General features: G+C 33.6%; 1 protein-coding gene across 2 annotated transcripts; it reads left to right on the top strand.

The window, feature by feature from the left end:
• Window positions 1-1,716: 1,716 nt before the first annotated feature.
• LOC111912322 (glycerophosphodiester phosphodiesterase GDPD2) lies at window positions 1,717-4,831 on the top strand. 2 transcript variants are annotated; one of them, XM_023908046.3, is made up of 7 exons: window positions 1,724-2,185; window positions 2,797-2,856; window positions 2,964-3,044; window positions 3,140-3,340; window positions 3,434-3,529; window positions 4,047-4,243; window positions 4,348-4,831. In XM_023908046.3, exons 1-7 carry the CDS (start codon window positions 1,928-1,930, stop codon window positions 4,565-4,567), a joined length of 1,113 nt encoding a protein of 370 aa, XP_023763814.1. In that variant the 5' UTR covers window positions 1,724-1,927; the 3' UTR covers window positions 4,568-4,831. The 2 variants fall into 2 exon arrangements, with proteins under 2 accessions (XP_052625192.1, XP_023763814.1); XM_052769232.1 differs by lacking the exon at window positions 4,348-4,831 and having other exon boundaries at window positions 1,717-2,185; window positions 4,047-4,247.
• Window positions 4,832-22,705: the final 17,874 nt, after the last annotated feature.

A 22,705-nucleotide genomic window follows, 5' to 3' on the forward strand; every position in this document is an offset into this window, starting at 1 on the left:
GGTTCGGACCCTGTTAGAAGGCAAATCAAATGACCCCTAACTTGAAAGGTTTTTAGAAAGCTCACTCATCAATATAGGGTATAAGTATATATAAATGGATACGTCTTTACCAATAAGGAAATAAGCAACATAATTGAAAATCTCTCTCTCTCTCTCTCTCTCTCTCTCTCTCTCTCTCTCTCTCTCTCTCTCTCTCTCTCTCTCTCTCTCTCTCTCTCTCTCTCTCTCTCTCTCTCTCTCCATTGTATAGTAGTGTTCAAATATGCTGGTGGATACACATAGTAATAATCAATCTTGATTACCACTTCCTACATAAAAGGATCCCTACACATCAAAAGTATATCTGGGAACCTTCTACGGTTGTTAGTTGATTATTCATGTCTAACTGGATATCTTTGTAGAAAATAAAATTTTAAACTTGATATTTTGTTGCATAGTAATTCTTTAAACTTTTTGGAATTGATCATACCCAACAATGGTATTAAGAGCCAATTTTAGACATAATAGTCAATATATTCATTTATTTCGATCGTTATTGTTCTTCGTGTTCTTGAACTAATGTTCAAAATACTCTAACTGTTAAATTTGGAGTTTAATGTTTTAATGGGTTGATGTAGTTTTATTTTAGATAAATATTATCATTTATAAATTTATATGCATAATTTTATAAGCAAACCATTAAATCCGTTCATTAAGATAGATGTATTTTTCTTGCTGAATTGGATTGTGTATGAATGTATTATAGAATGTTCTTTTTATTTTCATTCAAAAATTATGATGGGTTGGTTGGGTATGCTTGTAATAAACTAAGGTTTTTATCTTTATTTATTTTTATATGTTTATTGTAAACTTTAAAATACAAAGTAAATATGATAGTATAACTTTAAAAATGGACCAAACTACAGATAAACACACAGATGGACTGGCAGCCCAAAAGATTGAGGCAGCCTCGAGTCAACAACCGTGGTTTGTCGTGCCTAATCCGTGTTGCTACCAACCCAAGTCATTGACATCCTACAATAAAAGGTGGCCCAAGCCTCACTTTGGCCCACCAGCAACCAACTCCACTAAACGGAGCAGCCTAATAACACATCTTGTGGTCAATGGCGAGGCTAGATATAAAGAAGATAAGTCTTAGGTCTCACCTAATTTTTTTAATTTATCTAAAATTACTATAGAAATATTTTAGGGACCTATCTTAAAAAAAAAAAAAAATTATACCTACCTTGCCTATAATTTTTTTGAATTTGTATAGAAAATTTAATAAACAATATGGTTTTTTATTTTAAACTCGTCACTAATTGCTGTGGTTGTCAATGGCATCTAAAAGGCTTTTCTATTGTATTCCAAATCTTAAAAAATATTGAAGTCTTAGGACGTTGCTCCTTCACACTGCCCTCTAAACGGTCAGGAGATCATCATAAGTGGCTCATCCCCTTGACCACAAATTTCATCTTTGATACCTAACTCGCCTTATATAATTATATTCATATACACATATGCATTCTTTATTACTTTATTTGTATTAGATTCACAGTTAAGATCTTATTTGACGCTCATATTAAATCTATTTACATAAAATAGCAAGCATGCGACACTTAATAAAAGTGAGGTTCATTTTTTAAAAATATATTTATAAAATGTGGCTGTTAATTTATTGTCGTGAGTGAAACGATGAAGAGAAAAGTTAAGAGTTTTATATATGTACGAATGGTCTAAAAATTACGTGGACGTTCTGCGGTGGTCTAGAAGTTGAAGGTGGGTTGTATTACAGGCATGGTGTCATAAATCATAATGTTCAAAAGCCATGGAAACGAAAGTTGAAAAAACCCAATAATATCCAAAGAATATTCCCCGTAATCTCTGGTTTATCGTGGATAATACCTTTAAATTCATTCTCCCTAACTCTTCCAAACCCCCCCTAACAATGCCTCTCAAAGCTGTTCATGTCAAAAATGTTCCTAATCTCGATCAAGTTTCAGATGATCTTAATTCTCCTACATTCAACACTTACCCTCATCTCGTTCAGCCGGCGGAGGACTTCATGGTGATCGGACATAGGGGAACCGGAATGAATTTATTGCAATCATCGGACCCCAGAATGAAATCCATCAAAGAAAATTCGATTCTCGCATTTAATGCCGCCGGAAAATTCAATCTGGATTTCATCGAATTCGATGTTCAGGTAGTTTTTTTTTATCTCGCTTATGTCTGATTCTGTCTAGGATTGCATAAGTTTCCTTTACGTTTCTGATTATTGGAGACGTCTAAAATGGGATTGACGGTGATTGTTTGCCGGTGGCCGCGGCGATTCCCGATTAAAACATGTACGACAACGGCCCCAATTTGCCGCTAAAACGACGTCTTTTTTGTCCTATCGGTTACATATTATAAACCACGTGTTCGAAAGACTGACACAACAGGTTGTTCCATAGCCCACGAAGTATGACTAAATGAATTATTTTTTCAAAGTCGCTTTCGTGTCTTCATTTGATGTAGACATTAGTTGGAGTTTCTCGATTTCTTCATTTCAAATTCATGGAAAAGAAATATTTTTTTAAACCCAAATTCATCACACCTCAAAACCCTTTTTAAACAGTAAAAATATTTAATGGTTTTGTCCAAAAGAAACTGAGATTATTATTAATTAGTGATTACGTGTTTTGGAATTGTTTAATTCATTCAAGAGACTGATTAGTTTATTTGTTTGGTGTTTCTTTGAACATTTCTTGATCTAAGTTTGGGTGATGGAAGAAACTTAGACAAAAAACGTAAACGAAAACCCTCTTTTTGTAGGTGACCAAAGATGATTATCCAATCATTTTTCATGACAACTTCATCTTCACCGAAGACAAGGTCAGTTTAAATCATCTCTCTTCAAAATATTCATTCCTTGGAGATTCAGTCTGATGATAGTTTATGGCTGCAAAAAAAGATGGTTAGTTATTGCGTTTTGATTTCAGGGTGTTATAATTGAGAAAAGAGTGACAGATTTGAATTTGGATGAATTCCTTTCGTATGGACCTCAAAGGGAGCCTAATAAAGTAACGACTTCCCAATTCCCATACATCTCTCTTTTTTATTTTCCTTATTTGAAGTTATTTCATTATTTTAATTGGTGTAATCTTGATGATATCAGGTGGGTAAACCTTTGTTTAGGAAAACCAAAGATGGGAGAATTTTCGAGTGGAAAGTTGAGAAGGATGATCATCTATGCACATTGGAAGAAGTATTTCAGAAAGTAAATCATTCAATGGGATTTAATATTGAGTTCAAGTTTGATGATAATGTTGTGTACAAAGAAGATGATTTGGTTCACGCCATACAAGTTGTTCTTCGTGTATGCCCTTCTCCTTTCGCGTTTCTTTAACAATTTCCATGTCATTAAACACGATACCATTTGATAGATTAATTTGATTTCTATTTTTGGCAGGTTGTATTCAAGTATGCTAAAGAAAGATCCATATTTTTTTCAAGCTTTCAGCCTGATGCCACTCTTTTGATCCGAAAACTTCAAAACACCTATCCTGTAAGTCTCATTTTATATCATTTTACAAACAATACGCGTCACAGGATAAGACTGAACAAGTTGTACTACGTTTGACATTCATTAGAGTGAGTGAGGCTTGGACATATATTAATGGGACAAAAACTACAAAGTTTTTTCTGGTAAAGCGAAGTGACATACAAGATACATCTCTCGTTTGTGGAAAATATGTAAATGTCCCTAGCTATATATTCATAGTTATCGAAAATATGTAAATAACCCTAAAAAATTTGCTTGGTCCGACAATAACATTAGTGTACGTGTGTAACAAAAAAAAAGTTTCCATCATTTTTGTGATTCTCTCGTTTTTGGAAAAGACATGAATGCTCCTACTTATAACATTATTGAAAAAATAGCCCTAGCCGCGAAAATGCTTGTCTAATTATGACTAGTCATTTCCATGTAACAATAAAAAGTTTCCACCTGTTTGTGTTTGATTGTTTCAATGTTTTTTTTTTTTTTTTTTTTTTTTTGTGTGTGTGTGTGAATGTGTGATTAGGTTTTCTTTCTCACAAATGGAGGGTCCGAAACATATACGGACACCCGACGGAATTCTTTAGATGAAGCAATGAACTTGTGCTTAGCTGGCGGCTTAAACGGAATTGTGTCTGAAGTAAGAGCGATTCTAAGAAATCCAGGAGTAATTAGAAGAATTAAAGACTCTAATCTCTCACTCATAAGCTACGGCCAGTTAAAGTAAGATCCATTTTCTTGAAAACAAGAACAAATTTCAAGATTTTTTGCTTTCATTATTGTATTTTGCTTGTTTACACTAAATGTATACTTTCTGGACAATTCAGTAACATGCGAGAGGTGGTCTACCCACAACTTTTAATGGGTGTTGATGGGGTGATTGTGGATTTGGTTGAAGAGATCACAGAAGCAGTTGCAGATTTTGGTGAAACAATTGAAAAAGAGAAAGTAGGTGAAGAGGAAGAGGAAGAAGGTGATGAGATCAAGTGTTCACAGTGTCAACTTTCGAATCTTATGAAGGTCATACCAGGTTTAGTGCAACCCTAATTCGATTGTAGTTAATGGTAAATACTTTAGGAAATGACTCCCGGACGATTGTGTATATTATCATATATCTGTAACCTTCATGCGTGTTTTGTGTTTTGTGTATATTGTTAATCAAGGTAATATAGGAAAAGGGGCCTGCACTTTAGGTTGTATGGGAGCCATCCAACTGAAAGATGGTTGTAGCTAAGGTTGTGTAAATGGAGAGTTTTCCTTGTGTTGTTTGACTTTTTTTTAAAAAAAAAATCTATAAGTTGATTTGAAACACTTTTTGTCCTTATTTTTAGTTTCTATAAATAATTAAGATGTTAAATATGAAGGGAAAAACTATATTTTACCATAATAATCTAATTTCCTTATATGCTTAATTATTATTAGACAATCGAATGCATCTATAAGTTATGTATTTACTTGTAAAGATATGTATTATTATGGATAGGCATAATCTTCTAGTTCCATGGAATAAGGTCATCTCCGATGGTACTTTAATGGGGAGTTGAATAGAGGGTTTAATCCCATTAAACTCAAAATCTTCATTGTGGCCTAATGATATGACACTCAATAGAATGGGGAGTTCAATCCTCATTGAACTCTACACTCTCTCTCCTCACACACACACACGCACATAAATGATGTGGCAATCTATTAAATTTAATGGAGTGTAGAGATTAATAGGTAAAATTATATAGTGAGTAGAATGCACATATGACAATCCATTGAACTCAATTGAGTTCAATGCATTAGAATTGGCCTAAGAAATCAAAGGATTCCATTATTATTTATAGTTTATAGAGTAAATTACCTGTTTGGTCACGAATGTTTATTCAATGTAACACTTTTAGTCCAAAGCTGATGATTATTGCAAAATGGTCCCTATTTCAAACTTAATTTATAGGTTTGTTCCCTCTCGCTAACTCCCGTTTGTTTCTTATTGTCATGAACACTCATGTGCCATGCACATGAGGCTAGTTTCATCTTTTCACAAAGCAATGTCCTATTTTTCTATTCGATTATTCTTTTTATAATTCAGTAACAAAAATAGAGCTCAAGTCCATTAAACCCTACCCAAGTATTGATCGTCTAACTCAAGTACATAGTTTTTGCACAATGTGGATTAGAAGAAGTAAGTGCTTTCATGTTGACATCAAGCCTATATATGGTCCTTAAGCTTTTCCGTTTGTCCCTAAAATAGTTTCTATGAAACCATTTTTACATGGATGACCCCTACAGAGCATACCTTGCACAAAAATGATCATTACCGTGGATGTCCGTTAGATTGATCTGTTAAGTTGAAAGAATTTTGGATAATAAAAGTTTCTGCCATTTTGTGAAACTTGCTTAAGGACCATTTATGAAATTTTACGAATGATCATTTGTGAAATTTTAAGTAAATCTATTAAATATTGTATTAATTACCATAAATCAAATAAAAAGGCAAAAACATAGAAAATATAATACTTATATAAATAAAAAATTAAAACTTATAAATTTTGATCATCATGCAAATATATTTTATTTAATATACAAATAATTTTCTTTGTCTACACTTTATCTAAAATATTCAAACTATAATACAAATACTTTTTGTTGTTTACACTCTATCTAAGATATTCAAACTATAATACATCATTAAATATTTTAGTTTTCTATTTTTTATCTCAAAAATTTGAAATATAAAAACATCATTTTGTTACTTTTTAATTTTTACATTATGTAATTTTTAAGATTTATCTTATAAAAATATATTTATTTTTATGAAAAAATGTAATGTGCTATTATAAAAAATATGTTATTATAGAAATAATAGTTTGGTGTTATTTTAGTTTGAAAATATAAGTACGCGTTTTTAAGTTAAAGATAAATACATATTTCGATTTTGGTTTTGGTTTTATAATATAAATACGGTAAATTTATATTGGTTTGATATAAATTTTTAATATTTAATTTTGGGAAATCTCCGGAAAAGTCCCAATATTTTACCATAATTTACGAAAAAGCCCAAACTAAAATTGGTTTATGAAAAAGTCCCAAAAACCGGTAAAAATGACGGTTTGGCCCTATTTTCCCAGTTTCATTATTTACCCGGAAACATTAAAGTCCCATTATTTTACCATAATTTTCATTAAAGTCCTATTATTTTATCATAATTTGGGACTTATTTATAAATTATGGTAAAATAATGAGATTTTATTAAAAACCAGTTAAGTAATGAAACTGGTAAACCAGGAAAATAGGGCAAAATCGTCATTTTTACCGGTAATTGTGACTTTTTCATAAACAAATTTTAGTTTGGGACTTTTTCGTAAATTATGGTAAAATATTGGGATTTTTCCGGAGATTTCCCTTTAATTTTTAAAAAATATTTAGTTTTATCAAAATTTCAATATTTCCTTAACAAAGACATAAACTTTTCAAAACAAATTTAAAAAGTGTCTGTTAGCTAAGAGTTAATTATGCTGCTACAAATGTTAAAATAATTAACCATATGAATGATATGACATTAATTCCGTTTAATTAATTTTATCTAATGCAAAATAAAATTTTAAACTAAGTTAATGTCATATTATTTCCTTTTAATTTCATTAAATATTACATTAATTCTGTTTAATTCATTTTATTAAAATATATAAAATATTTGTATTTTCCATTAAATAATATGAATTAAGAGGAAATAATGTTATATTATTCATATGGTTAATATATTAACATTTGTAGCAGCTTAGTTAATTATTAGTTAGCTGACATTTTTTAATTTTGCTTTGAAAAATTTATGTCTTATTAACGAATATATTTAAAATTTGATAAAACTAAATACTTTTTTTTTTACATTAAGTGTGAAAATTTTATGTCAAACCAATATAAAATTTACCGTACTTAATATTATGAAATCAAAATCGAAACAAATTTTTATCTTTAACTTAAAATCATATACTTATTTATAAAATAAAATAGCGGCATACTATTATTTCTATAATGTAACACCTAGTTTCAGGATGTTTTTAATTTCGGGATAAAAAGACATAATTTGATCGAGTAAAGATCTTGAGCATCAAGGGAATAGAGTTTAGACCATATTAGATGTTGATAATGTTGATTAAGCAACTTAAGCCCTCGAATTGTGCATTGGAGCCATAAGCTAAAATGGAAAAAGTGATATTCAGGCTTTTAGCATGGATTAATGGATTTAGTTTGACATGTATTATGCAAAAAGTAAGTGGATATAATTTTGGGGCTTGTTAATACCTTCGTGTGCATATAAAGATCACTAAAAGCGGAGTTATAACAAAGAAGTTATGAACGTTTAAATTTGAAGCTGAAAACCGGAATTTATTGAAAAACGCGAAGCGCCCTTTGAAAGCGTGGGGCACCCCCGACCCTGTGTGCTATACATTTTTTAGGTTTTTGGGGTATTTAAAGGCCATTAACCATAAGGGGTCGTCATTTCCAGTCTCCACGTCCCGTATAACACCTCTAATGAAACCCTAACCTCCATTGAAGTGTTTGGAACTCATCCTCTCTCATAAACCCATTTTGGTACTCTCTTAATGTCTATTTGGTGCTTTCTTTTGGTGGTATTGTGCTCTAGAAGGAAGAAGAACAAGAAATATTGTTCTTTGAAGCTATCCATTCACCTTCTACACATTTGTAAGTCATAAAGTTCCAAGCTTTATGTGTTTTATCTTCAAACCTATTAATATATGGAGTTTTAGTCCATTTTAATGAGTTTGGTCCCTTAGTGGTTTGTTCCATAGAGTTTGTAAAGATATTGAGCTTTTGATTGATGTTTGAGATTATATATGGTCATTTAGTGGAGTAGAGAGTGCATGCAAGAGCTTTCTTTACTCCAAGCATAAAGAAAAATGGGTTGTTGGCTATTTCTCAACTTAGAGTTTTAGATTTTGGAATTTTGTGTCCTTATAATGGATAAAGTTGGAAACTTTATCCATTTAGACATCATGTTGATTCATATCTAAATGTTGGAGGCTTGGACTCATTGGATTAGGTTTAAAAAGATGCATTCTTGGTCCCTTTGAGACTTAAAGTCTAGATTTTGGTTGTTTTGACCATCCTAATGGATAAAGTTGGAAACTTTATCCATTATGAAGCTATTAGGTACTAGATATGATGTTATGAGCCTTAGTTTTTAAGGATTAAGCTCTTAATGAAGAAAAAAGCATTTTTCCATAGACCATGACATGGCCAAGGAAGGAAGACGATGTAGTGGTGATCTGCCTCTCGACTGTTTTGTCCTGACTTGGAAACAACATGGCCAAGATTTCACCACGGCGTGGTGCTTCGCTGAGTTGACTTTGATCGTTGACTTTTGGTCAAACTTGGGTAGAATTGAGTCCTTGACTTAGGAATAGTTTCGGTTTGGCTTTAGATATCTTGGGTAGCTATTTCAGTTTGGCTTTAGGTAGCTTGGGTAGTTGTTTCTGTTTTTGAGATTGCTGTGGAGTTTCTGCTATTTAGCTCAGGTGAGTTTTCTCACTATACTTTGTATTGCAATATGTATCATTTGTGTGTTAGGATGTTGATATATCGTAGTGATTTGTTAGACTGATAGATTTGTTATGATTACATGTGTTTACTTGTTTTTGTATTTTCATATGTTGACATATTACGGTTGGGTTGAGACGGTTCTGCTTTGTGCTATATGCCAAGATACCTAGGAGGTCCATTTGATACTATAGGCCTAAGGAGAGCGGTCTAACTAGATGTTGTAGGATCGGGAGAGCGGTCTAGCTAGAATTTGTAGGCTTAGGAGAACGGTCTAGCTATATGATGTAGGCTTGTTGCAGTCCAACCCTATGTTGTAGGCTTGGTGTGCATGCATTGTATATGTATTATTATGTAGGGTATTTTAGGAACCTACTAAACTTTGGCTTATAGTTGTGGAATAAATGTTTTTCAAGTACTTGAACAGTTCATAGGGAGACGAAGGCATGACTGTATACACTCATCAACAGTTTAATGATTTGAAATTTCACGATACTTTTCTTTATAACTTTGATTTTGGAACTACAGTTTACAAACAAATGATTTTATCTTGAATATGTCTTATGAAAATATGATTTTATTATAGTTTGAAAATGAAAATTTTATTCTGAAAATTGGGACGTTACATATAATAACATATTTTTTATAATAACACATCATATTTTTCATAAAAATAAATATATTTATATAAGATGAATCTTAAAAATTACATCATGTAAAAACTGAAAAGTAATAAAATGATTTTTTATATTTAAATTTTTTTTAGATAAAAAATAAGAAATGAAAATATTTAATGAAGTATCGTAGTTTGAATATTATAGATAATGTCTAGACAACAAAAATTATTTATATATTTAACACTATATGTTTAGATGATGATTAAATTTTATAAGTTTTAATTTTTATTTATACAAATATTATATTTTCTATGTTTATTTTCTTTTACATTTTTATTTGTTTTTTGGTAATTAATACAATATTAATAGATTTATTAAAAATTTCACAATTAGTTCTTGTGTAAAATTTCACAAATGGTCCTTAGGCTAGTTTCAAATAATGGCAGAAATGGTTTGTATCCAAAATTCTTTCAACTTAACGAATCAATCTAACAGACATCCCATGTAAGGACCATTTGCTGTGCAAGGTTTGCTCCATAGGGACCATCCGTAAAAAAAAAAGTTTCATATAGACTATTTTAGGGACAAACAAAAAAGCTTAAGGACCATCTGTGAAATTCTTTCTAATTTATAAAGTAAAAAAGTAAATTACATTCTTGGTCCCAAATGTTTATTCAATGTAACACTTTTATTCAAAAGTTGATATTATTGTAAAATGGTCCCTGTTTCAAACTTAATTTGTAGTTTTGTTCCCTCACACTAAGTCCCATTTGTTTCTTATTTTCCATAGCCCTCGTATGCCATGCACATAAGGCTAGTTTTATCTTTTCAGAAAGTGATATTCTATTTCTATCTTCGACTGTTCTTTTCCAATTCAATAACAAAAATAAAGCTCGAGTCCATTAAACTCTACCCAAGTAGTGATCGCCTGACTCAAGTACATACTTTTTACATGATATGGATTAGAAGAAGTAAATGACTTCATGTTGACGTTAAGCTTGTATATGGTATGTACTCCTCTATTTTTGTCTTTGATCGTATGTTATTAACTCATTTTCTTGTATATTGGCTTTTATTGTATATTGTTAGCTATACACTTGTGTTATTGCCTTTGATTCTCATTTTTAGGATTTGATTTTATGTTGTTAGGTATGTGTTTGTGTTATTGCCTTTTATTCTCTATTTGTCTAATAAGCTATGAAAATATCTTCAACATGCGATGCATTGTAGTGGATTTTCACCCCATCCCTTTGAAGAAGCTACATTAACAGTCAAACTTTTTCAACATGATTGACATCAAAGACTTTATTTTGTTTGCTATTTTTATCATTATAAGAGAACCGGAGAATGAGGAAAATTGATAGTTTATTTTATTTCTTTATTTTTTATAGTTTATTTTATAATTTTTAGATGTTTTATTAGTATTGCATTGTATATTCTATCTCATTCTTTTATATTAGATCGTATCGGGTACTTTCTATCTTGCATGAGGTGTTTTGTAGGCTTCTGGAGCCTCTATGATGTTGCGGTTTAACTTAGATATGGGCTTGGTGGGTTTTCGAGGCATTATTGGGCTTTCCCGATCCATAAAAGAAGATTTGGACTTAAAATGTTGAAGACTTGGATGAAGTAGGCTTATGAAGATAGGTCATGGACTCTTATTATTGGGTATGGACTATCCATTTGAAGCTTGAAGATGATTGGCCAAATTTGAATCGTATGAGGTGTTGAGGGGACCAAAGGAATCTTGAGTAGTGGGGTGGAGTAATGGAAAAAAGAGCCAATAGTGTTTCAGCACCATTTGTGAGGGTTGGGGTCTCGATCGTGCAAACTTGTGAGGGTACCCATGCAACTGCACACTTTGGGGGATTTTGGTCATTTTTCTCACCATTTTACCTTAGGGGTTTGGTTTGGAAGCCACACTTCGATTTTTCCACCATTGGAGCACCTTGGAGGTGATTTTTGAGAGCTTGATTTACATTCTTCTCATCCTTCTAGTAATTGTTAGTTTCTTGATGCAAAGACACTTTGGTGATTGGTATCTTGTTTCCATGAGTGGCCATTCTCTTGATTTTGGTTGACTTGGGCTAAAACCCTTGGATATTTGTGGGTTTTGAAGGATTCATAGTTGATTGTCATTTATCTTATGTTTATGATTCTAGTTCATAATTCTTATGCTTGTTTAATACTTTGATCATAAGCTTGGTATTTGAGTGAGAAATTGTCGGTTTATTTCTTTGATTTAGCATTCAATCATTGAATTTGCTTAAAACAAGGGCTTTATGATGGTAGAAATCATTTCTAGCTTATGGATCATGACTTCTCTATGGATGCGTAAGCATTGACATCCTCGAGGAATTGGGGATTCCTTCATTCTTAAGGCTAATCAACTTTATTGGGTTCAATTGATTCAATTGAATCCTTGATTTTGATTAAGAAGGTGTGTTGTGGGCTTCCCCAACCTCCATACTACCTTTGAGGAATCTTGGCATATCATGCTTCATGATTGCTATAACAAATTTTGGATGAATGATAAGCTTTATATTGAATCTTAATGATAACACACAAATGTCCATTGTGTTGAATTGCCTTGGTTGACTAGTTCTCTCCAATATTTGAGCATCTCACCATCTTGCTTAATTGCAAGAATTTTAGTTCTTCAAGTTTTTTAGTTTTCAAACAATCATAACCCCCCTAATTTAATTGTAGTTAGTTAGTTTTATTAGATAGTTCTATTGGATTACATTGGTTATTAAATACAACTTTTTATTGAGTATTGATACCCCTTTTAACCATTATATTACATTTTATTTGCATGAGAAGGGTGTAATTTGCTTGGTGGACTTGACATCCCACCAAAAATGTTCCTATTTCTCACCATGCTAATTTGGACAGTATGATTATAACATTAGAGGATGAACAAGATATCTTGTTTATGTCTCACTTTGTTTCAAAAAACAAGGAAATCCAAGTATACAAAACATGGCATTTCCTCCTAATAATTGCCTATGAAGACTATTTCATAGATAATTACTAAGTGATGAAAGATTGTGACAATTCCCAAGTTATCGTTGTAATGTTGTCTACAAAGGAGTACAAGTTGGTCAATATATTGACAATTCCAATCCATTATTGTGTATGGGTAGTCTAGTAGAGAAAGTAAATCTAGTAATGGGTAGTTTAGTGGTGAGGGGCAATATTATGAAAGGCATTATGCTAATGAGGGGTAGTTTAGTGAAGGGTGGTATAGAGGTGAGGGACAATTTGGTACTGCTGGTGTTGATTATGATGGTCATTATGAAGGTGGTTATGTTAGTAAAAGCAAAGAAGTTGTGATGAAAGGTGGTTGATCAAGTAGGGTAGCTTTTGGTGCAGGTAGGTTTTGGCAAGGTCATTATGAAGCTATTTATTGTGAAGTAGTATTATGATAAGTATACATCGTGGTTTGATTGGTTTAGTTTATCTTATAAATGGTAGATAATTATAGTTGTGTAAGAAATGTTAAATGGTTTGTGGTAAGACAATGCCTCATTTTATTGTTGTAATGAATGGGTTTCACTCTAGTATATCATGTCAATCAATTTTCAAGTTTCATCATGGCAATCAATGTATTTCAATTTCTTATGAGTGGTAGAAAATTATGTGTATGGTTTAGGTTCATGATGTTAATCAAGTTTCAATTTTTGAGCTTGGTATTGTCAAGTTTCATTTTCTAGGTTTCAGTTAAAAACATCATAAGCATACTTATTTTAATTTGCATATTTATATTTAAATTTGTGCTCGACATGAATACTTGTATGTAATTATGGTATTGATTATGATTTTTATTTGATTTAGTTTTGGATTGGATATGGATATTGTTGATTATGGGGACTTTCTTTGTGTTGTGTTCTTGAAGAGGGAAATAAAATACATTGTGAAAAGAAGAACCTAACCTAATCTGCATGGCACATAAGGCTTCTTGACAATAATAAACAAACATGATTTGGTGTGAGGGACCAAAACTACTAATTTAATTTGAAATAAGGAGTGCTTTGCACCAATCACTAACCTAGAACTAATAATTGGACAAACCTTTATGACCAAACTTGTAATTTACTATAGTTCGTAGTATCATAGATCTTAACCGAAACTACCCAGGGCCTTGCCCTCTGCATCGGACCGAAGTCCGGAAACTGCATCAGACCGAAGTCCGGAACTAACTGGGACCTTGTCCCCTGCATCGGCTTCAATTGACCTGACTCGTTGAGTTGGGTCACCAACTCATCGAGTCCTTACTCTCACTTTCTTGCTTCTACTCGCTACTATTCGTCGAGTTTTGACACAAACTCAACAAGTTCCTCTTTGATATTAACACTCAGAAAATCTGCATCCAACTCGCCGAGTTGTATGAACAACCCGTCGAGTTCTCCTTCATCAGATGAACACTCTAGCTGTGACTTTCCGAGTTGTATGAACAACTCGTCGAGTCTGTTCTTGAGGCATGAAGATTGCCTTGGACTCGTCGAGTCAGGGCATTGACTCGCCGAGTTCTTCCACGAATGAGTTTAACGCTCTAGCTCACCGAGTCCTTCTCGCACTCACTGGTTCCACTCGGCATAACTCGAAAAGGGGAAAACAGGGGACTCGCGACTCGACTCGCCGAGTCTGAAGAACGACTCGCTGAGTCGTATGCATGCAAACACTATATACTTGATTTTGCTTGAAACCAGTCCATTCCATTCATAGATCTGGGTTCTTGGGGCTTGATTAACACGTAAAGTTTCCAACTTTATGTTTAAATAACATCAAATGAAGGTTTTAGGGTTCAAAGCACACTATAAGAGTAGATCTAGAGCTTTCATGCAAAATGGCTCCATAAAGGTACTAGATCTAAGCTTCTGGAACTCAAACCTAGCTAGATCCAAAGGCTATTCATCTCAATGAGTCCTATATGCTACTACCAAGCCAAGAAATGGTTCAAGAATAGCTTTGATGGCTTTAAAAAGGGGATTTAAGCATAGAAACAGAAAAGGGCCAATTTATACCTTACTATACTCTGAAATGCCACAAGGATCTAGGATCTCCTTCTTCTCCTCTTGGTTTACCTTCGTTCTTCTCTCAAAATCTTCAAAGAAACACACCAAATCACACAAAATGCTAAGAGGGTTCTAGAGTTTCGAGAATGATGCTCTGAGGGGTGATGGGGCTGACTTGAGGTCCCAAAAGTTGTTTAAATACGGTGCAAACCCTTGAAATTAGGGTTTCATCCAGACTGGCGGACTCGCCGAGTCCAGAATATGGACTCGTCGAGTTGCCAACTTACACGTGCTCAAAGACTCGACTCAACTCGACAAGTCTAGCTACTGCTTCGTCGAGTCCCTTCTGAAAACTTGAAAAATAATTATTTAAATAGCATACCAGAATTGAGGCGTTACACTAACCATTATCATTAGATAAGTTTTATGGCGATCAATCTTAATTTCTTTCCACTTGGAAGCGCAATGGCCTACCATGTCTTCCAAGTTGTTAAGTAGCTCACCTATACAAATCAATGAACTTTCACTGATCAAGGTCCTTCTCCTTATGCAAACATTTGAGAACTCATAGAACTCACATACATAGTCAATTTTTAACTGGAATGGGTACAGAAACAAGAATATGTCAACACGATAGGTTGCAAACCTCAAATCTTGTACTAGTGATAACTAAAAAGTGTATTCTTGATTAGTTTTTGAGGCTTTTCAGGATCTTTAAGACTCCCACTGACTTCTTGACATATAAGATTCTCTTGTCAAGAAACATTTCTTGATAATCAAATATTCAAGAGTTAGTGTGAGACCTTATTAAGGCAATACTTCATGTAATTGGTCTGAGTTGGTATTTGTTTTATCCAACACATCACAACTTCCAATTTCAAATGTGCAAGAATAAGAAACATTTCTTCTCCACATTTCATGATGTTTTACAAACCTTCTTAAGACATGTCACTCAAGACACAATCTTGGAGTATAACTCTAAGACTTGATTTTGGAACGAAGTATGACTCACCTTTTTAATTTAACCATTTCAAAAATTCCCAATTCCTCTTCTTAGTCATGTAAATGCACTAAAGTGTACTTTGATGATCAATTGTGATATGGTTCCATAATCATTAGGATGATCATAAAACACGATACTAAAGTACTCTCATTTCCTTTCAGATTGGAGAAACTTTGATCTTTCTGCCTAATTGATTCTTCTTATTTGTTTTGCTATACCTTGAAAATTTTTCAATGATTTAGAATTACACTTAATCTTGTAAGTATAACCATATTTACTAACTTTAGTAAATCATGACGAATAGTCTTATCGTTCTTTGTGGTGGACCTGGACCAGTACACAACAATTTGTACTAGATTCCCTAGTCCTTCACTTGACTCACATCTATATGTGAAAAAGGAATTAGTCTTAATTTCCCAAAGATTAAGGTTCTCAATCATCATACAATACAAGTTTCATGATTCCAAGTTTCTATCCAATTGAAACTTTGGTGATGAGAATCTTTCCTTATTTGGTAAATTTCGACACTACCACAAACGAAAGAATCAAATCCATATTGCTAAAAATAGAAACATACAAGCATCAATTTTCACAAATGTCATTGCAAGGAAATATAAAATAAGATAAAATCAAAAAAAAAAATATTCACAAAATGCGGAAAACTTTTCCTTACAATGCAAGTACATATGAAAACTATGTTTCTAAATATTCCTAACCAATCTTTCATAACTCCTAAGCAGCAACTCAAAACTCTAATCATCGAATCATGCGATCGAAATCTATCTCTTCGCGATCAAACTATGCCTGCTTTTTCTTTAAGCTTCCTTTCTCTTCTTCGATTCTACAAAACATCAAAATGTGATCATATCACATCATCTATTAAAACTCTTCAAATAGGAACTTAATAGAGTTAGATAGTGGTCTTACCTGAAGCAGAGTCATACATTTTGACTTTACCATCCTTATGGTCCTTCAGGTAGATACGGAAGCTTTGCATCCAATGCCCCTTCTCTTGGTGATAGAAACAAACAGACTCTTTCGGAATGGCACATAGGACTATCTCAGATTTAGTCTATGTCTTTACCATCCAGTCAATGTCCATGGAAGTTAGGGAAATAAATCTTCCAATCAAATTTGCTTTACCAGTGCACCAAATCATTGTTGATTCAGCAGCAATTAGCAAATATGTAAGATAAATAAGGGTCACGTGGTGATCAGTCATACAGTAGTCTTCAACAAACTAACCATACGACTTGGGAAGTGGATAAAGAACCAAGTCAACAGCCAACTTTCTCGGGAAAACGACACCCAACATTCCCAGCCTGTCAATATGCAACTTCATCTCTAAGATGTGAGCACATATAGACTTTCCATCTTCGTGTTTGCTTGCCACTAGGGTTTGAGTGACCTTGAAATTTTCAAGTCGACGAACATGTGGGTCAGGGAGAATTGTTGGAGGAGGTAGAGGAAATGAAGTATGATGTCCATTTCCACAATCCAAATGTGGAACATCATCTTCATAGGGAAAGATTTTTTTTTCAAAAGATTCAAGAAGACCATAGTTGTCTGAATTAGACATCTACAAGGGGAGAAATTCATGTTAGTTAATTTAAGTCCTTAATATAACACCAAAAATTAAATATTAAGGCTAGGGCCCAACACAATATTCTACAATTCGGAAGAGGGATGTCGTAATCCAATTGCAAAATATTTGAAGGTAGGTAAATGACGATTTACCAATTTCCACCATGAAAAACGAAAATGAACATTAGGTTTTAAATGAAATGAAATTCCTATATTCTTTGAGATTAATTGAACTTTTCCATGGCATGTTTAATCTCAATTATACCCTCTCAAGTTTGTGACTGGGGTACCGAGGATCACAAACAAGGTGTGAATAACCTTGCGAATTAGCTTGGTACTCTCGAAGTCATTTATCACCTAATCAATGTGTCGGTTAACCACACATGTTCCATTGATCTATGACAAACTACGAGCTACCCATTTCCATCCTTCATTAATCTAATATTAGTGTATCGGTTAACCACACACGCTCCATTAACGACTAATAAGGTGCAATGTGAAATTTCATGGGTTAGCATCAAATTCACATTTTTCCTAATTAACTAAGATTTGGAATTTATAAAAGGGCTTAGTTACTTTATGTTTCATTATACTTTTAATGAGGATTTAAATGTCCTGTCAAACTCGTTCGGCTAACGACCCTCCACTAGTCAAGGGTGTGGTGGGTAAGAGTGAATACCCAATGGTGGTTATTTTACAGGACGCTTCCTTAAACACCCCTTAAAGACCAGCTTCGTGAATGAGGCCTACCAATGGTAAGACTGACTTTTTAACTTATACATATATACTATATTAGACTTTTAATTTTTATATAGTGTAAGGGTGTATTTTAAACTTTTAAAATACGAGGTGGTTTAATCTACTAATTAAACTAAACTTTTAATTTAATTAAACTCAAACCATATAATTATGGATTTATTAATACTCTTTTAATTAATTATCACCAAAACCATAATTAAAACTTATAATTCTAAATTTAAGTTATGAATCCAAAGGGTTTAGTATTTAATATTTCACAATTAAAACCTTTTTAATCAAATTTTAAATTCCAAAACTTGAGGGCAAGTTTTGAAACTATTCAAAAAACTCTTGAGTTTTATAATTTATGTTACATAAATGAGACTTTCCAAGTTCCATAACTTGAGGACAAGTTATGAAACTCTTCAAGACCTTTGGACTCCAAAACTTGATGGCAAGATTTATAACCTTTCAAGACTATTGAATTCCATAACTTAAGGAGTTAATTTGTTTCATGAATAAGACTTTTCATATCCATAACTTATAGAGGCTTCGTAAACTCTTTAGATCAAACTTTTAAACTAATAAAATAATCAAATACTTTTATTTGTAACTAATTTGACCTAATTCAACTCATATATCAAGATAAATCCAAATCAAATAATATAAATAATTGGTTTATCATATAAACTTTTTAATTATCTTATAATTTGATCATTTATCTTTTAATTGGATGAGAATAAACACTACCATATCAGAAAAAACTGATTTTATGATACAAAACAGTTTATGGCAATGTTGCTAATCCAATTCTGGCCAAAAAAACCCAAAAATCTGCAATTCTATGATACAACTCGTCGAGTCAGATAATGGACTCGTTGAGTTCATCATCAAACTACTTAACTCGTCGAGTCAACTCATGGGTGTCGTCGAGTCCAACAGGCAAAATGTAGAAATGCAGCTTTTTCAACTTTGAACAATAAACAAATGCATCTATATAATAGAAAACACTCCTATCTCTGATACCACCGTTCGGTTTTAAATACTATAACACTATTATGGTGCACATATAGCCCTAAAGCTTTTGATCTAAGGTTTCTCTAATTATACATGCAATATTCATTTCCAAAGCATGAAGCCTAACTAGCATACAAAATTGATATTTAAAAACATAAAAACTAGTTATAAGATTACCTCTTTGTTGTAGCTTGTAGAACTTGGCCTTTCAAGAGCTTAGTACCCCAAGTGTGATGCCTCAAACTAGTCACAAACACCATGAACAAGTGGAGGATAATGAGAGAGAAGTTGTGGAGCTCAAAATCGGCTAGGCAATAATCTTGGAGTACTAGTGGCCAATTTTGCAAGCTTAGGGACCCTATTTATAGTTTGGAATCTTTAGGGTTATTTAAACTTGTAAACCTTAATTCACTTGGGCTTTTAATCCATTCACTCATTATCCTTATGGACTAACTCTTCATGGACTCTCACAAAGATTTAGTCCAATCCTAATCAACATGGATCATTAGCCTAAACTATAAATATCACTTATTTACATAATCAGTCCCTGTAAATTTAATTAGTCTCTTTTGATCACTAAACTAATTCCAAATTAATTCTTGATCATTAACAATTAAATAATATGATTGCTCCATTAATATATTATCCTTATAATATATTAATAAATCACAAATAACCCCTTTCTCAAATATCCATCCTATCAAATTGTCTTGGTGAAGGCAACCCAAAATGGACCATGCTACTCTCGGGTCAGGTACATACCAATTATAGTTATGGGCTTAGACACCTAATCCAACAATAACTTAATAAGGGGTGATAGAAAATCTTTTGTTTAGGAAAGATCAATTTTGTGTCAAACAGGCTATGCCGATAGCTTCTGTCCAGAAATAGAGTGGCAGGTTCGCAAATGATAACATGGTTCTCGCAGCTTCACACAGAGACTGGTTTTGTCTTTCAATGGCCTCGTTCTGTTGAGGAGTGTAAGGAGATGAAAACTTATGGGCTACTCCTTTTTTCAGTCAGGAATTCTTCAAACGCTTGGTTTTTGAACTCCGAACCATTGTCACTGCGAATGTTATGAACCAGCTTTCGTAGTTGAAGCTCGATATGATTTATAAAGTCCTTGAGCTTAGGAGTGGATTCTGATTTTTGTTTAAGAAAATAAACCCATATAAATCTAGAAAAATCATCAACATTAACTAAAATAAATTTGTTACCACCAATGCTTTCGATAGCATATAGACCACAGAGATCTATATGTAAAAGCTCAATTGGCTCGATCACTTTGGTATTTATAATTGTTGAATGACTCTTCTTGCTCTGCTTTCCAAGTTCGCAAGCGGCACAAAGATGTTCCTTCTCAAACTTCAGGAGTGGAAGTCCTCGCACATGATCACCAAGTACGAGTTTATTGATATCTTTGAAGTTGAGATGCGAGAGCCTTCGGTGCCAAAGCCAACTATCATCCGAAGGTGCTTTTGTAAGAAGGCATATGGTCGACTTTCTTTTTATTGGATTCATATTTAATGGATACATCTCGCCTTTTTGCTTGGATTTCAGAAGCACTGTTTTGGACTCCTTTTCGATAATTTCAGATCCCTCATCATCGAAAGACACTTTTAACCCGGTACCTACAACCAATTGAGAAACACTAATCAGTTTGTGTTGCAGGCCTTCCATGTAGGCAACCTTTCGAATGGAAAATTCCCCATTTGTGATCATTCCATATCCCTTGATTTCTCCGAGTGAGTTATTTTCATATTTAACTCTCCCTCCATCCTTCATCGATCTAAACTCTCTCAACTCTTCTTTCCTTCCCGTCATGTGATGTGAGCAACCACTATCAGTGTACCATTCGGAGTCAAATTGCTCATCACGAATCACCTTGTTGATCATTTTCTCACTTTCGTTGATCTGCTCGTAGACTAGTTTCGCAATGAAGCAGTTGTCCATAGTCTTTTGCCATCAATAGCGTATCCTATTTGATCAGAAACGTCACTACGAACCATTATACACTTTCCCTCGTACTTAGGGAACTCATCCTCCGCGACAAAGCACACGCCATGTGTGGGTCTGTGAACTTCTTCATCCTCTGAATCTGTCGACCAAACTTTGACTCTTCCAAACTCGCCATCATATTCCTGCACAATTAAAGCAGCCTTAGCATTATCAGCACTTTTCTTTTTCTTTAGCTCCTCTATCTTACGAAGATAGTAAGCTTCATCTTTCTCTCCTTCGTCCTTCTTCTCACTGATCCTTTTCAACATACATTCTTTTGCCAAATGATTTTTTCCATGACAGCAACTGCAGTCATATCCAGAATATCCTACCAGCTTGTTATCATTCTTGACCTTATCCTTCGACAAGTTGTTAAAGATTTCTTCCTTTGCCTTGCCAGAACTATAACTCCCTTGCCAGTTCCTATTTTTGGAGCGTCCAAAGTTCTTCTTTGCGAAATTTCTATGGTATGACACCATTAGTGCATATTCGTCCTTTGTGAGCTCGCAGTCGGAGAGATTAGACTCCGAACCTTCTTCTTCTATAGCTTTCTTGCCCTTAGCAACCATGGCCAACGAACCCATACTAGAGACTATCTTTTCTTCCTTTGCCACTTCATCCTCATGGGACCTAAAAATCCCCACTAGTTTTGCCCAGGTGTAACTTTTAAACTATTCATGTGCTTTAACAGTTGACACCACTGCTTTCCATTCTTACTTCAAGTCGTCATGAACGTGGCCTTTTGTTCTATTAGTTCACGTCATATCTTATGTTTTACCATCCTGCTCAAGAGATGGTTGAATCAGTTGAACATTTGATCTAGTTTCTCCTCAGGCTTCTGGACAAAGGCTCCAAATTCTGAAAGAAGTATCGTCTGAATAGAATGCTCAAGATCAGCATCACTCGAGTAGAGTTCTTTCAGCCTGTCCCATATCTCTTTCGATGTATCACAAGAACTCACCAGACGAAACGTGTCTAGAGGCAAAGCAAACCTAATAATCCTCATTGCCTTGACATTAATAATTAACTTTTCTCTTTCGTCCTGTGGAACGTCTTTTACTTGGAGAAGAAGATTATTATAGTCAGCTTGAGTTTTAATAACTCTTCGTGTACCAGTATGTTCAACAGTCTGCACCGTCATGGCTTCCCATATCAAGGAACCATTATCTTCAAGTCCTTGGACGTAATCTTCAAAATAAAAAGCCCGGACTTCATAGTCTTGAGGGAAGAGAATGGGGATCCTGGTAGTGGATCAAATGATGCTTGAAAGATTAAAAGAGAGAGTGTGTGGATCTTCAGGCTGCATGTTGTCGATTCACTTATAACCTGTAAAGAATCAGATGTGTAAACTAGAATCAAGTTTAGGGCGTAATAAAGATCATGATCAACGTCAAAAATCGATCAAAACAATGAAGACGACTAGAAAAGATCCTATAAAAGCGGAAAAACCCTAATAACACTTCAACAGAAGAATTGTGTATGATTTACACAATCTCCTGCTTCGATACCAATTGTTAGAATAATAATGAGTAGATCGATAGAATCTAAACATGTATATGAATCAAGACAAGAACATAATGATTGAATTTGTGTTGAATGATTAAAAGTCACTGCCTTAGAAGAGCTCGACAAAGAACTTCTACTATAAAGGCAGTTTAGGGTTTTG

This window comes from Lactuca sativa, chromosome 3 (assembly GCF_002870075.4).
Source record: "Lactuca sativa cultivar Salinas chromosome 3, Lsat_Salinas_v11, whole genome shotgun sequence".
Lineage (NCBI taxonomy): Eukaryota > Viridiplantae > Streptophyta > Magnoliopsida > Asterales > Asteraceae > Lactuca > Lactuca sativa.